The following is a 16,616-nucleotide window of genomic DNA, read 5'->3' on the forward strand; positions in this document are numbered from 1 at the left end:
GGATATTAGAGTTTGTGAGTCACAAGATGAGCAGAGGTACTTGATCCTCCTAATCTCATTGTAATAATAATTATGCTTTATTTCTTGATTTTATCAAATTAAACCTCAGATCTCTTGTATAATGATAGTTAGTTATTTTACCAAATAAAATAGGTGATTCATTTATGTATCTTTGTAGACTACGGTCATGGTTTACCAAATTGGGTTGACAAACTGTTGAAAATAATTTTATGAAGCAATGCATCACATTAGACATTTAAAATTTATTTCAACAATTAAATTATTATTTTGTTTCTTAGTTTTATTATCATCTCTTGTGCCCAAGTGCGGCTAAACTTGCTTTGGATCCTCGCATCTCATGGGTATAGTTTAATATATGTGTACTGATTTTTGTTGTTTTACAAAACAAAGGAAACAAAAATGTTTTTCAAAAACTGGTGCCGATCTTGATGATATTCTTCTTCACACTAATCCCCATCCCCTGTTTCTAATCGAACTCAGATGACCACGAGCACAAAGTCCTTTCAAACAACTAAGCTACGCCCAAGGCCAAATTAGCTTAAAGTTTAATGAATAACGATTATTAAAAGAAATACTGAAAATCCAAGACATATTGACCAGATTTTGAGTGCTTTCACTTAATTTTGAAAACATAAATTAAAAGTTTTGAGAACTGCTGGGCAACCATTAGTTTAAGATTTTGGGTTTAACATTTCTGCAACAGCATTGCATAGAACCGGCAAGTCATTGTCAAAGATAAGAGGCAATGTTTCTTTTGAGCATTCAAACATCCAGCATATAGCTTAACAGCCGAAGAGACGAAAAGAAAATGCTCACTGCATACAGTAACTATAACTAAGCAAAACGACAAACAAAATTACAAAGTCAACACCCAGATATTGTAGCCGCAGCCCGCAGTTACCTACTCTCAACATAACACCTTCCTGATGCAAAACAAGTCAGCCACCCAGCTCGGATCGCAGATATAAGTTACTTCGATTCTTCCTTGCTGGTTGAAGCATCCGAACGCCTCCTCTTGGCTTCGTTGTCACCCAATTGCAAGGAGAAACAAATATCTTCATCACACCCATTCCATAGTGAAGCCAGATTCTCTGAGCTGGCCTTATCTGATGGATTGTTTTGATGTAACGGTGAATGTCCGGTGAAGCTTGGAATAAACTGAAGCTCAACACTGGGACCAGCCTTGACACCGTCTTCCAGATGAAACTCGGTTTCCATTAGCGATGGATTGGTTTCTGGGCTGTGATGTTCGACTTCCACTGGGATATGTTGTATCTGAAGACCCAGAGGCTCAAATTTGTCTTCAGCTTTGTCCTTCAAGTGCATTCCATCAGGAGGTGAGGAATCCCCAACAGTGGAGCCGATTGCTGTCGCTGACGCTGCCCTTTGTTCTTGCACTGCCACTGATAATAACAAAAATACACAAACATGATGTATCAGAATCTTCCTAATATCTCAGTTCACCAGTCAATTCATGCGCATTCATCTTTGAATCTTCTAGACTTATGGTAAGACTACTATGTCTCTACATCTTAACCCGTGCTTATCATGTTGAATCAGTTTCTTTTCCTCAAATGAGAATTAAATTCAACCCACCCACACACGCAGAAAGGACACATGCGCAAAGGGACATTTTAGAAGCACAAACCTTTAAGCCCTTCATCAGTTGTGATGAGATCAAGTTCAAGGAGGTTGAGTAGGCGTCCAAGATCAACCCCACTAGTCCAATTCTCTGGAGGCTGCCCAATTTTTAATTTAAGTCGGCCACGGTTAGCAGTCCCACCCCAAATGATCCCTATTGGACGTGGTTTCTCACCATTCTCACCCTTCATTAAAATAAGGCTTCCACTGTCACCTTCAAGGTCAAAAGTCTGTTGGTTCTCACCGACAACAAGAAAATCAGTTAAGAAGCATATGCCTTTCTCATCATTGTACTCAAGGGCATAGGCCAACACAGTTCCTGTTGTAAGGCCAGAACTTCTTCCAACCTTTACTACTTGCTTACCAATGAGGCTACTTATTGGAGACTGCAAGTCTACAATCTTGACATCACCAATCTCTCCGAGGCCTTTCACAGATGTAGTAACAGTGGACATATCAAAATCATCAGCAAAAGGGATGAAGGCCCCATCTGCTCTCACAAATGTCTCTGTGGAGGCAGCAAATCACAGCAAGTATTATGAAAACGTCAGTGTAAAACTGTAAAAGTGGCCAATATTATTTGACCACCCTAAACAGCATAAAAGATAAAAAGGAGTTGGGGAGTGAAATGGGAAACAAATAAATAAATAAATAAATAACAATGAAGCTTCTGATATCTAGCTTGTAAATACATTAAGCCAACATAAACTAGCAAAACACTTCATCTTTAAAATTTGGAGAAGCATCTTTAAAATTTGAAGAAGTGCCTACTTGGTCAAACTGACTTAACCGATGACCAAATGGAAACAAGATGAAATCCTATTATGTGGACTGATCCAACTGCAACTAAACACTGTTTGTTTCACAAGCATATTGCCACCATTGCGCAATTATAAAAAGTATGGAGAAAACAAGGCCTTTCGAACAGTATTGTTCTCATATGGCTAGATAGATTTTTATTTTATTTTATTTTTGGAGCTGTTCCTCTTGTGATTGTAAATTCTGACTGTTCTTGGATTAATGGACAGCTTGTTTATCTTCAATTCCATAATACAACCTTCCCATGCTTTTATTTAAAAATGAAGAGATTTATGGTGATGCTGGGTTATTTAAATGGCTCAATTGAGTAGATAAGTCAGTCAAGGAAAATGGTATACTGAAAACTTCTTTCAGATTTGTTCTATGAGTGTTTCTATGCATCCTATTGAAGTCTTTGAAACTCTACTTTAAACCCTTTCGGTTATGGTTTTCTCAATTTATTTGAGTAAAATTTCATTGATAGAACAATTGAGAGCTGAAGTTTGGCTATTGCAGCTCAATAAAGAGAAGCATTCAAGTTTATCTCCAGAAGTTAACTGCAGATTACTGGCACAAACATTTTAAACCTCTTACCTGCATTTATTCCAGCAAAAATGCCGTACCAAAGGTCGTCTGTGATGAAAGAAGTTGCTCTCTCCACTGCACCAAGATATACCCCAGGTCCTAGTGTTGGAGGCAAAGGATGAAACATTTTCTGATTTGGGTAATCTAAGTCAACGGCAACATGCCGATTTGTGAGAAAACCAACTTGTCGACTACCAGTTTGGCTCTTGACAATAGCGCCTAGGGTTCCATATGTCTCCTGGCTTGCTACCTGAGCACAAGCAAAATGTATGGTATTATTAACCATCATCATACCAAATCAGAACCATAGGTATCACTTAAATCAGAAAAATTAAAGAAATTAAAGATGAATAATGCAGAGGATATTGAAGAAAAAGAACAACAGTGAAGCATCCAAATAATGGTAGATCAGACCATTGATTAACCAATGCGAACAAGAAATTATTTGAAAAACTCTAATGAGCAATACTCAAAAGTCAAAATTAGTGATTTTAAGCAGTGCTCATTGTTTGAAGGCACGGAAAACCCTCCATAGGGTCTGCCCTGATGCCTCTAGTTATATGAAAATTTTATGGCTCATAATTTTGTTGCAAGATAGACTTCATTGCGTAGTTGTCTGATTACCACAATTTTGCTCCCAACCAACAAATTGGCCATTTTTAGTACCTTTATGCCAGAAAGAACAAAAGCAACTGTAAATTCTCATGTGAGAATGGTACTTAAAACCCAACCCTAATAAGAACAAATGAAGCATATGTCAAAGTTTGTCTGAAAGTTGGAGGAACATAAAACTTGAATTAAGGTCAAAGCTGCGTCAGTGCCCATACTGGACTTGTTGAAATAGTTATTGCATGTCTGCAATTCATGGGAAACAATGGAAATCATTTACAGAGAGAGACCCTGCAGTCATTACTGATATATGATCAAGAATTTAAATCTAGAAGGGAACTTCAGAATACCTGAGAACCTGAACCAATAGATGGATCACCCCCACGCAAATCATCAACAATCTGAGTGTATAACTGTTCTTTTGGAGTTGGTTCAGGTGCACCAAAATACGAGAACTCTACCACATCTACATCACACCACACACCACCTGGTCCCTGATTAAAGAAATCAAGATATAAGCTTTTCTGGAAATAAAATATAAGTGACATAAGATATAAGCTTTAAGGGATAAAATCTAAGTGATATAAGCTGGGTATGGTGAAGAATCCCAGCCTCCCAATACGGACATCCTTTCCTGACCTCTAGGGCTGTGGGCAGACACTGGATGGGGCTGAGCCATTGCTTGTGAACTTTCCTGGAAACAAAAACCAGAATAGCTGGTATATCAGTTAACACACCACGTTTAATACGAAACCCTATTGCTGTTCCAAGACTATAACATCGCAAGATTTTGCTATGAAATGCTCGTATTGTCATGAGCTCTAGCAGCGTGGTTGCTTGCTGCCCTTTAGGCAATTGACCAAGAGTTTCAGGTAACACCCCTTTCTGTAGATTAGCAAAATAATTAGCCCTCTCTTCTGCTGCATCACTTAGACGACTAGAGGTTGGCCATGAGAAGTAAGCAGCATTGCTCTCGCAGTGCTGTCCAGCTGAAGCAAAAGGTTGAAGTGTTGGTGGACTTAAAGAAGGCAGATTAGGATGACTGCAACAGTTTCTTTCAAAGTCCAAAGCTGATTCTTCTGATGGTGTTGAACCAGAGCAACGAGCCCTTATATTCAGTCTTGTCCTATCCATCTAGCAGACTACCTAAGAGATAGACCAAAAAAACAAATTAGGAAATATTACACAATTAAAAATGAAAAAAAAAGGGATTCAGAAAATGCAATAGCAATGCAAGAAAGACAAAAGCAAAAAGCACAAGAATGATTGCAAAAAGGCCAAAAGCTAAAACAGAAGAAAACGAGAAATGATAAAGAAGTGAACATAAGTGTCTTCCTCAAACTTATATGTCAAAATCTGTTGGAAAGATTCTAGCTTTCTGCTTTACATACAAGGCCAAATTTTAGTTGACAAAAGTCATGAGAAGGATCTGGACATGAAGACAGACACACGTGGATGTTCATTTTATTAGATCATAATTTAACAGAAACAATGAGAGATTTTCAGTAAGCAAGACCTTGAGTCCTATATGCTTTGATAACATGTTAAACAACTAACTCCAGAGAAACTTAACCTACGTCTGGCACTTAATAGGAAAACACTATACAAACAAACTTTAACAAACAACACAAAAATAAGCAAAATTTTATACTTCACTCTAAAAGAGGTTGAAGGAAGGGGAAAAAATAATTTTGTTTTTTAAAAGAAGCTGAAACTTACTCCCACCTGATGCTGAAAGGTAAAGTTACATATCTGTAAATGATTTTTTTTTTTTTTTGGTTAAATTGAGAATCTATCTCCAAGATATTCAAGATTAAACAAAGTGGCTTCCATTTATTGAAACAGAGTATCAAAAGAACCAATCGAGTAAATAAACAGATAACAAGAACTCAGGAAGCACGGTAAAAAAATTTATATAAAAAAAAATGCAAATTAACAACTACCCAGAACAACAAGCTCCAAGAAGAATCAAACCCAGAAAGCAAAATACATGCTTGAGTAGATTTGCACTAACACTATCAATTCGTGCACCAAAAAAATACACAACAAATCAAACACAAAAAGTGAAGAAAAAGAATAAGAAGACTCACTGATAATCAGACGACAAAAAGTTGGTAAAGCAGAAGAGTAATGAAATGAAAATGGAACCCCGATATTGGCCCAATTTGAGAAGAGTAATAAAAACACGTCAATAATTGGAGCAACAGACTGTTGTAAAGTTGCAGAGAATGTCAGGTTTGCATTATATGCAATTGGCTTTGGCTGGACAAAGACCATGAACAGCCAAAGCTAGTTGAAGAGTTATAACATCGTAATATGGTAAAGTGGCTCATTTTTTGCATAATTTAATGTTGTCTAATAGTTTAAGAAGAATGCGTGTAGTGGGAAATTTCTACTGTGTGGGAGAGTTCGTTTTTAGAACTGTGAGGTTCCGACTTGGGTACCGTCCAAGGTCCAATTGGATGTTTTTAATGTAATTTTCACTCTTGTAGACCATGTGATTTGGAGACAAACTATCATATATGATACTCGCCTACAAATTAACTATCATATATAATTACTATATTAACCTTCAAACTTTAAATTGTCATTGATAGTAATTCTCATGATGAGTGTTTTTGTAATATCTATTTTTATTAGGGGTGGGGGCTATTTGATCCCACTAATTTCCTCTCTACAATTTTTTTTAGTTAAAAATTTTGTTATATAAATAACTTTTGAAAAAATTACTTAATTAACCCTTTCTTCTCCTTCTCTTCTCAATTTTATAAATTTTTATCAATTCATTTAGATATATTATTTTAGCTACAAATAAGTGGTATCTCCAAATAAGAGGAACAAAACTTAACATTTAAAAATGAATATCAACAATTTATTATCAACCATGAACGTAAATTAATATCAAGAGATTAATTTTCACAAATACAAAATCTAATGAATATCAAGAAAAAAAATCTTATATATAGAAAACAGAAAATATAAATCATGATAAGCTAAAAAAGGTAAAAAAAATTTTAAAAAGAGAAAAATTGAGTGTTTAGTTTACAAAATGTGAGAGTAGAGTGAGAATATGCAATTATAAGGTAAAGAGAGAAATTAATTAGTGAAGGGAATTTGGAAATTTTAAAGTTTTAGTAATTAATTTATTTTTTAAAAATGGGTGTAGAGAGGAATTTTATATTTTAATAGTCTCACCTTTTTTTTTAAAATTAGAATGTTCAGGAGGCCCACCCAAATTATCATCATCATCATCATCATTATTATTGTTATAAAAAATGACAATAATAAGAATAATAACAACAAAACTAATACAATAATAATATAATAATATTTTAATTGAGGGTAAAAGTAAAATTATAAAATTTGGAATTTTGGATGGGGTAAAGGAAAGTTTAGGAAAAGAATCAAGTTCCTATTTCTTAACCCTAAAAATATATAGGTCTAATATGTTTTATTTCTATTTTCCTTCTATTTTAATAATTAAATATCATTTATCATTCCCATTTTAAATTCTAATTATGTAATCTCACGAGTAAACACCGTTAATATACATGCATACAGACACACACACACATATATATGGTTCAATGTCTTATCTAACACCGTCACCAACCGTGCCCAAAAAGTAAGGGCCCCCAAGAGATAAAATGAGGGATTTAGGTAGTTTAACTCTTCAGAATCGTTGAATGAGGCCCAATAAAGCCCACTTTAAAATCTACTTTTATACCTTTGATAAAAATTTTACTATGTCACGGCTGAATAAAAAATAAAAAGAAAACAATTGCTCTCAATCTCTGCCCTTTTAATCCACTCAATTTCATCATTCAAAAAAAAAAAAAAAAATTCCACTCAATTGAAATTGAGGGGGTTTATCTAGGGTTCCATCGCTGCACTCGTTACTCACTCTAGTGTCAATGGCGAATCCACCGCGGGGCCGACGCTCGCCACCGTCGAGGTCCGCTTCCGGATCATCATCCCGGTCCCGTTCACGCTCCTACTCCGGTTCAGACTCCCGGTCCAGCTCCCGTTCTCTCTCCTCCCGCTCTAGATCCCTTTCTCGCTCGCGCTCTTTATCTTCCTCTTCTTCTCCTTCTCGTAGCGCCAACTCTCGCAGCCGCAGCCCCCCACCTCAACGCAATAAGAGGTGAATTTACCTTTTTCCACTTCTTAATTGTTTCTACAAGATTAGGAATCCTAAATGAATACTGGTTAATTTTCTTTAATTCTGTTGTGTATTTACTTTTTAACTTAAATTCTCTCTATTCGAACAAATTTAAGTGTAAGAATTGATGTTTCTCCTACACACACACACACCCATATATATATAAATAATGCTATTTAACTGAAAATGATTACCAATATCGAATTTTACACACTTTTTTCATTTTTAGATTTGTTCGAATAGAGAGAATCCTAAATGAATACTGGTTAATTTTCTTTAATTCTGTTGTATATTTACTTTTTAACTTAAATTCTCTCTATTCGAACAAATTTAAGTGTAAGAATAGATGTTTCTCCCACACACACACACCCATATATAGAATTTTACCAATATAGAATTTTACACACTTTTTCTCATTTTTAGATTATTATTCTCGAAATACGCTACTTGAAGCCTTTTGAAATCTAAAAACGTCATACCAGAAACTCTAATTTCATTTTTTAAGAACAATTCACAATCACGTTTAGAATCAATAGTAGATGCAGCCTAGGCAACTAATTGGATTTGATCTAGATTTTAGCAGTGGGGCTTACCCTTTAAATATTTACAACTTTTTGAAGTTTAATCAAAATTGTGTATTTGATATAAAGATATTATTAATTTTTTTTGGGACAGTCCTGCTGTGGCAGCCAGGCGAGGTCGCTCCCCAGCTCCTCCATCTAAAAGAGCTTCTTCACCCCCAAGGTAATCTTGTAATTCAAAATTGTGTTAGTTGATTTTAAACTTTTGTTTTCAAGTTTTTTTATTAGGTTTAGGGTGTTAGGTAAGGCAGTTTTTGCTTAGCTTTGTTGTTGTTGTTGTTGTTGTTGTTGTTGTTATCTTTTAGAATGTGCTTTTCAGTTTACTTGTGGGAAGTATGCTTTGTAAAAATCACAAAAAAAAAGTCGAAGAATAGACTAATTTAGGCCTTAGTTTTAGAGTAGTCTTGGAAACTTATTAAATTTGCTGTGAGGTTACTGAGCAAATCTTTTGCGAGCAGCTATTTTTCCTCTCTTGCTATAAATAAAAATGATGCTGTTTTGCTTCTAGATAGCTACTTGTAAATCAAATGGTGCTTTTTTCTCTTTTCTTTCTGAGAGAAGAAACCTTTAAGAGGGTAATCGAGTGATGCCTAAGCCTTTGTTTTTTTGTGAGTTTCATATTCATAGTTTAGGAATAAGACTGAGGAGATACTAGCTACTTGTTAAACGTATCATTAGTTGGTTAAGTTTGACATTTCACTGGATTTTTAAAATTCCTTAATGGTGTGATTCACTTTCCTACTTGCTATGTCATCATCTATTAACTGTGTCATTTTCTATTAAGTTATTCATTAAATTTGAAGTAATTATTAGCCTAGGCAATATATTTTCTCATACAATATGGGTGGGTTACTATTTCTTTGCATAGTTTTCATGATTTTAGATCTAGATTGTGCATATGCTAGAACTTGTGTTTTATTCTTAAAAATGTTTTGCTGCCCCCAGATTTGTCCAGGGGAATTATTGATACTGTTCAATATTCTTTGGCAATCATGTTTTTGCTTGAGTTCCCATGAAATCAATATCGATCCCCCTAAATGTTCGTGCTTGAATTCTTACATTTTGTCTGTACTGGAACCGATTTCAGGAAAGCTTCCACAGAAAATGATTCTCTTGTTCTCTACATTGACTCACTCAGCAGGAATGTGAATGAAGGCCATTTGAGAGAAATATTCAGTAAGTTATCCACTTATTTTCTTGTACTTTTTCCTGCACTTTTGCATCCTAGTGGCTGAATAATGATTGTACATTTTAAAATATTCTTTCTGCTTTTTCATTGTATTTGCACTTGAAGAAAGTGTAATCTCTCTGATGGGTGACTCTCCTTGGTCCATTATGGTCCTTTTTGATATGTGGTATCTTGTTATAACTTGAATGCTTGCCTTGTTATAACTTGAAGAAGTGTTTCTTTATCATTTCACAATGATTTCTTCATCAAGCATAATTGGAGTTGGGCTGCTGATTGGCTAGTTTCATGGGGTTGTTAAGTATGCGGAATTTAGTTAATTTTGGAAAGTGCTCTTTATGGAAATGGTACTCTCTGACACATAGAAAACTTGCATGGTTCAATTCTCCCAGTAGACAATCAAACGATTAAAGTGAAATCTTTGTTGAACCTGTTGTTTCAAGGACAATTTGTTCACTACAACCATTAAATGACGCTGAAACTTTCGATTGCGGGATTGATGTTTAGGACTTATGCTGGATCAATGATTTATGTCTATGGGAATAGCTATTCCTCACAATCCATATTCATGTTTCCTTGATCTTGATTCAACTTAACTTTTTAGTGAGGGTGAATGAAATATGGAATAGGAGTTGGGATGTTATATTCTGGAGGTGCAAACATTGACAGTTTTGGGGGTTTTTTTTTTTTTTTTTTTTTCTTTTGAAATATACAAATTTTTGGTGCTTTAGGCTCTCTCTTGATGTATTACAGTGGTTTCTAGTTATAGAAAATTTTCTACCCTTGCATCAATAATGCAATTATAAAGTTGGTTATATGTTGATCTCCAACGGACTAAATAGTAGATTGCAGATAACAGATAAGATAACTTTGATGTTCAATAATTGATAAATTAGTATGCCTGCTTGTTGGATATAAATTAAGTTTGTTTTGAGCTGTCTGGCCTATACATGTATTGCCAATACTGTGGACAACATGTTCACTTGTTGTGAATTTTAAACATGAATATAATTTTTTCCCCTGTTTCTTATTTTAAAAAGAACATGTGCATCTTTCTGTGAATATGTGGGCAGTTATTGAAGGAAGCTTCTATCATTAAAAAGAACCTTTTTTGTTTGAAAGCTAATATTCTAGTAATTTTGGTGCAGTTTCGTTGTGATCGTTCTCATGTTGTTTTCATCTGTTACTTTGCAGGTAACTTTGGTGAAGTTGTGGATGTCGAGTTGGTTATGGACCGCGCTGTAAGCTTAAAACACGTTCTGTTATGTAGTCGAAATACTTACATTTCCCGGCTCTAATTATTGATAAAAATTTCTAGGTTAATCTTCCAAGAGGAAGTGGATATGTTCGTTTCAAGACAAGGGCAGATGCTGAAAAGGCACAATTATACATGGATGGTGTAGGTTTATCTAAGATTTGGGAGTAAATTAGTTCTACTGAGAGTTTAGATTGTTTGGAAATTTATGCTAATTGCCTATTGCAGGCCCAAATTGATGGGAATGTTGTTCATGCAACATTCACATTGTCTTTGGTGAAAAAAGTTTCACCGCCTCCAAAGCCTGTTGCAGCTTCTTCAAAGAGAGATAGTTCGAGAACTGATAATGTCAGTGCTGATATTGAGAAGGATGGGCCAAAACGACCAAGAGAACGTAATCTACTTACCTTAGATTTATGTCATGATACTTAAATCTGTTTGGTGATATTAAGTCTATTTGGAGCACCTTTAATGATATTTTTTTGTTATATTATAACAGCCTCTCCCCGTCGGAAGCCACCCCCCTCGCCACGGAGGAGATCTCCTGGACCTAGAAGAGGTGGATCTCCGAGACGACCACCAGATTCTCCTCCACGTAGACGCATCGAGTCTCCCATTCGTCGTCGATTGGAATCTCCTTATCGCCGAGGTGAGACCCCTCCGAGGCGGAGACCTGCTTCTTCACCTAGGGGTCGCTCTCCCTCCCCTCCACCTAGGCGGCATAGATCTCCTGCAAGGTTGGTTGCTGATTTCATTCATTACATGTTTGCTTGTTTAGCTTTGAGTAATGTTAAAGTCTTTGACTAATTATTGTCCTTATAGGGCCTCTCCCCGAAGAATGCGTGGTAGTCCTATCCGACGGCGTTCTCCTCTTCCTCCAAGGCGCCGGTAATATATTGATTGATTAATTTGTAAGATTTAAAAATTTGGATTGTTTAGAAGTAGGTGCTTGCAAACTGTGGACCATGTTTACTTAACACACCATGTTAAGAGTTGCTAGTGAAATTGACTTGGACAAGAAGATTGCCTTGTTTGTGACACTGACTCAGCTAAAATGAGTGAACCAACTGGTTTTAATATAAAATTTGATTCCACCTTCTGTTATGTGGGCAGGAGCAAGAAAATGGTTTCTTGTTGCCTAACTCCTTGGTTGGATATAACTTGTTACTCTGAAATTGTCCTGTTCTGGCTTACTGTGACCTTTTGCTTGTTGCAGTCAAAATAGATGGATTCTAGCGTTCATGTATTACTTTCTTGTAAATTGTTGTGCTTCATATATTCGTGTAAATTGGTGCTTGTCTTACTAGCAATTTTGTTTCATTCAGTTCGCCTCCCCCTAGACGAGCCCGTTCTCCTCCTAGAAAGTCTCCACTCCGTAGACGCACTCGCTCTCCAATTCGCAGGCCTTTGCACTCTCGTTCAAGATCTCTTTCACCAAGGAGGTAAGATCTGATTATGTAAATCATGTGGATGTATTTTTTCATTTTGAGATATTCATGTTGACCCTACTTCAGATTATTATTTGGGTCTTCTGTCTTGACCTCCTTTTGCTTCTGTTTAATGGAAGATATAACTTAATTGAAAGGGATCCAGAGGAAGGTTATTGGGCAGGAAAGATATATTCATATGTAATTCAGTTATAATTATAAAATAGTGAGTTGTATATTTGGCCAGATTCTGAGAGATTCTTGTAGCCAGGTGGAAGTAGATCAATTCATAAAAGCAGAAACCAGAACTTCTACAAACACCTATAAACAATGAACAGTTTGTATTATCAGTTCTTGCAGAATGTATATGGTTTTTGGTGTTTTGGTACGAGTAACTGAAAGTATGTTACTGTTGACAACTTGATGCCGCTCCACCTTTGAACTTGTGACAAGTGTACCATGGTTTACAAATAATTAATAGATAAAGATGTTGGTTCAATGGTTAGTTTACTCTTTAAGATCCATAGAAAATTAAAAAAACCTAACTGGGCATATCTGTTCATTTCCCCTAATCAAAACATCTGTGATTGCTAACAAAAACAAACAAATTGAATCAAAGAAGATGTTTTAATTAGTTCAGTTTAATGCTTCAGTCCTTAGTTGCTAAATCCTACTCTTGCGACCGATGCTTAGTTGCAAAACCTTAGTCTTTCGGCCAACGCACCCCTAGTCTTTCCACTGATGCTTAATGTATTTTTCTTGTATTGTTAGCCTTGGCCTTCTTATGTCGCTAATGAAGTTGACTAGCATGGTTACATTATACTACTGTTAAAAATGTCTTCTCCCTACTTATGATGTCTTACACTGCAAAATACTGTGAAACTTGCCCATTATTATGTTCATAACAGTTTTATCATTACTTTCTCGCCTTTCTAACAATGTGTCTTTGTTGTGATTGTGTCTAAAAGAGGGCGAGGGCCACCTCCCAGACGTGGGCGATCATCATCCTACTCTTCATCACCTAGTCCGCGCAGGGTTTGTGTCTTGTTGTGCTTTTTTTTTAAGGAAAAAAAATTTACCTTACTAGGTGTCTAATCTTTGCTTCATCTGTTACCACTGCAGCAGGTACCTCGAAGGATATCAAGGAGTCGTAGTCCTAAAAGGTCTCTCTCTCTCTCTCTCTCTCCCTTCCACTCTCCCTTCTCCTGTCTATCTACATGTGTGTTCATGTGATTTAAACCTTGCAACCTACAAAATTCTTGATCAATTTATTTTGTTAAATAACACTGATTTTCTCCTTTTTGAATGATTATTGTGGATTATTATTATTTTTAATTCTGAAAACAGTTAGATGTATTCATGGAAGTCCCTTTTCTTCCCCATCCCCACCCCCCACTTTGGGTGGGTTTTGGGGTTCCATATTTTAAACAAAAGGTAAAAAACATGAACCTATTATGTTATAAAATACAACCTTGAAAACCTATATATGAGCACCAAGTATGTCCTACCCTTCTCTACCAAAAACTCATCATCCCTTCCCAAATTGGATTTATAAAGAAAAACAACGAATCTTGAAATCCCTTGAAGTTGAAGCCCAAAGTGAAGCAAAAAGACAAACTCTCTGCCGCAAGCCCAAGTTTTCTTCTATGTTTATGAAAAATAGGTTTATTTCTTTCCCAAAGATAAGCTTATAGAAGATCCGGGAAAATGCATCTCCGAAGCGTTTACTCCTATATGTTTTCTGTGGCTTCGATAATACCACATTGTTATGCTTTATGCTGCGTTTACTTTTTGGATTGGAGTGAGAATCCTGAGGAGTGGGAATCCTTGGATTAGGAGTGTGGAGTGGGAGGAGAGTAAGGTGTTTACTTAAACTAAATGAAAGTATGGATTGTCAATCAGAATCCTAATTATTTGTTTACTTTGTCTTGGATTAAGAGTAAATTGTTTTAAATTATAATTTTATCCTTATATACAGAATTATAATTTGTAATTAAAAAATTAATAAAAAATATATTTGGAAAATAAAATAAATATTTTATTATATTTATAAATTAATAATAATTACTAATATTCTTAATTATGTAAATCATAATTTTTTATTAATTTTAATTTAAATTATGTGAATAAAAATTATTAATAATAGCAACACAAATGAAATATTATTATTGATAATATAGTACAAAATTAATATTTTTTTAGAATAAAATATTTATTATTATTAATTAAATAATTAATTAATATTTATTAAAATTAATGTTTAATATTATTAATTTAAATATAATATTTATTTATTTTTATTTTATTAAATTTAATAAAATAAATATGATATAATTATTATTTTTAATAAATATGATATTGTTTATTTTATTAAATATTATTTATTTATTTTATTAAATATTATTTATTTATTTATTTTTATAAGGATAAAATGGGAAGAGGGGGGGGTGGATTCCCACTCCCACCTCCCCCCATGGGAGTGGGAATCCCACTCCCCACTCCAAAATTGGGTGGGACCCACGGATTCCCACTCCCACTCCCTCATTTTTTAAGCTAAGTAAACACTGGAGTGGAATGAATCCACACTCCATACTCCCACTCCAAAAAGTAAACACTGCCTTAAAAGTAGAATTTTGGAAATTGGGGATGGGATGTAGTGGGGAGAAAGGAGAGAGATATAAATGTGGGACTGGTTTGAATCTCTGGAATCTATATTTTACTAACTCTACGCTAGGTATACGAAACAACTGTATTAGTAAACAACATTCTCTCTTAAAAGTTTATTTTGTGGAAAATTCTAGATGATAAAGATATCTTTTCAGTATTATTATGTTCACAAAAGTATTGAAGTAGGAGTTCAAATTCATGGCAATAAGTAGCTGTTGGTTTATGGCAAAAATTTCCCAGGCCAAGATGAGGATAGAGGGAAAAAAATTGAAACTTGGATTGCACATTTGTCATTATATGTTAGTTTATATCCATGAACAAAGCAATTGGTTTGCTGTACAGTTTCTAGGCATCAACATGGTTCATTGAAAGAATGTGGTACAGGTTGATTTTTTCTTTTTTTTCCAATAATTATTATGTTTACCCTCTATCTCCAATATCATATGTACCCAATATCATCAGAAGAAATTTAGAAAAAATAATCTTCCCGTGTTTTGACATTTTTATCTGAAAAACTTGCTCATGCTCAGTGGTACAATAGGAAAGCTTGGCCTTGATTTTTCTGTTTTGATTCAGCTTTTTCTTATGAAAATGGTGGTTTATGTGTGTAGGCCTTTGAGAGGAAGAAGCACTAGCAACAGCAGCAGCAGCAGTTCCCCACCTCGTAAGCCATAGTAGGTAATTTCTCTACTCTATATCTCTCTAGCTTTTTCTCTCCCTTGCACTTGGCGATGTAAAAGTCTATGGTTTGAAACTGACGTTTTATAGACTTGGGAAACGCTACTTTGTGCCGGTGTTGGTATTGTTATAAAAACTTGTCATTGGAAACTGTTTTACTGTAACTTTTATTAGTTTTGTAAGTGTACTTTCATGGACAATCTCTGGTTATTTTGTGTTGGTGTTGGTATTGTTATTGAAACTTTGTCATGGGAAATTGTTTTACCGTAACTTGTACTAGTTTTGTAAGTGTACTTTCATGGACAATCTCTGGTTACTTTTGTTCTCGCGACTATGATAAGCTGAAGTGTCAAACAATGTATCTGCCTGCATGTATAGTTGATGTGCAACTTATAGTCACTTGTGTCTGATTTGTGACATGGAATGCAATCTTGCTTTTCGAAGTTTCACATTGCTGTCATTCCCTATATTATTTTTATCTACACATTGAAGGGGCAACTTGTGTTTTGATAGAGCCAGCAATAACAATGCACCTGAATGATAAGAGGAGATATAGGAACAATAAATCACTGCTCATCATATGAGAAAGTGAGATACATGAAATTAAGAGATAGATCACTCTTAGCCTTTAAAGAGCATAGTACAGTTAATGAAATATTATGGATGATTCAACCAAAAACTTTCAAGTGATTAGCGATCAATCAATGAAATTTTCTCTCGGTTTCAAGGAAATTTCACTGGGGCTAAGCAGCGCTGTCGTCTCCATAAAATTGATAATTCGGAAACTCCAAACCAATGGAATAAATAAGAACAAATATTAGCATAAAATGGTTGCGGTATGTACCAGATAAGTTCTGGATATGCGAAGTCCGAACTAATTATGGATTTATGGTATTCAAATTAATTGCAGTATTCAATGATGGCTGGGTTTCTAATTCTAATTATTATGGTATTCATTATTCTATGACGGTTTGGAAAGTGTAAGAAAATTGTGACTCTTGCTGTC

General features: G+C 35.0%; 2 protein-coding genes across 4 annotated transcripts; one reads left to right on the forward strand and one right to left on the reverse strand.

Annotated features, from left to right (window-relative positions):
* Nucleotides 1–757: 757 nt before the first annotated feature.
* Nucleotides 758–6,038, reverse strand: LOC18046470. Its single transcript, XM_006440984.2, has 6 exons — nt 5,745–6,038; nt 4,294–4,800; nt 4,005–4,148; nt 3,055–3,295; nt 1,670–2,170; nt 758–1,424 (listed from the first exon to the last, which is right to left on the reverse strand). The coding sequence occupies exons 2-6, from the start codon at nt 4,786–4,788 to the stop codon at nt 991–993; spliced, it is 1,815 nt and encodes a 604-aa protein (XP_006441047.1). The 5' UTR covers nt 4,789–4,800; nt 5,745–6,038; the 3' UTR covers nt 758–990.
* A 1,370-nt stretch (nt 6,039–7,408) lies between these two features.
* On the forward strand, nt 7,409–15,934 carry LOC18046471 (serine/arginine-rich splicing factor SR45). Of its 3 annotated transcripts, XM_024188532.1 has the most exons (13): nt 7,409–7,470; nt 7,509–7,798; nt 8,492–8,560; nt 9,485–9,573; nt 10,778–10,824; nt 10,902–10,982; nt 11,067–11,232; nt 11,338–11,575; nt 11,661–11,726; nt 12,164–12,280; nt 13,234–13,300; nt 13,388–13,428; nt 15,544–15,934. In XM_024188532.1, exons 2-13 carry the CDS (start codon nt 7,569–7,571, stop codon nt 15,605–15,607), a joined length of 1,275 nt encoding a protein of 424 aa, XP_024044300.1. In that variant the 5' UTR covers nt 7,409–7,470; nt 7,509–7,568; the 3' UTR covers nt 15,608–15,934. The 3 variants fall into 3 exon arrangements, with proteins under 3 accessions (XP_024044300.1, XP_006441050.1, XP_006441049.1); XM_006440987.2 differs by lacking the exon at nt 7,409–7,470 and having other exon boundaries at nt 7,499–7,798; XM_006440986.2 differs by lacking the exon at nt 7,409–7,470 and having other exon boundaries at nt 7,499–7,798; nt 13,391–13,428.
* The last annotated feature ends 682 nt before the right edge of the window (nt 15,935–16,616 follow it).

The sequence above is a fragment of the Citrus clementina genome, unplaced genomic scaffold, assembly GCF_000493195.1.
Source record: "Citrus clementina cultivar Clemenules unplaced genomic scaffold, Citrus_clementina_v1.0 scaffold_3, whole genome shotgun sequence".
Taxonomy (NCBI): domain Eukaryota; kingdom Viridiplantae; phylum Streptophyta; class Magnoliopsida; order Sapindales; family Rutaceae; genus Citrus; species Citrus x clementina.

Coding starts and splice junctions, on each gene's coding strand:
- LOC18046470 (XM_006440984.2), bottom strand. CDS start 4,788: ATGGATAGGACAAGACTGAATATAAGGGCTCGTTGCTCTGGTTCAACA. Junction 4,149..4,293: donor GTCTGCCCACAGCCCTAGAG/GTCAGGAAAGGA, acceptor TTCTTTAATCAG/GGACCAGGTGGTGTGTGGTG. Junction 1,425..1,669: donor AACTGATGAAGGGCTTAAAG/GTTTGTGCTTCT, acceptor TGTTATTATCAG/TGGCAGTGCAAGAACAAAGG.
- LOC18046471 (XM_024188532.1), top strand. CDS start 7,569: ATGGCGAATCCACCGCGGGGCCGACGCTCGCCACCGTCGAGGTCCGCT. Junction 10,825..10,901: donor AGTTGGTTATGGACCGCGCT/GTAAGCTTAAAA, acceptor AAAAATTTCTAG/GTTAATCTTCCAAGAGGAAG. Junction 11,727..12,163: donor CCTCTTCCTCCAAGGCGCCG/GTAATATATTGA, acceptor TGTTTCATTCAG/TTCGCCTCCCCCTAGACGAG.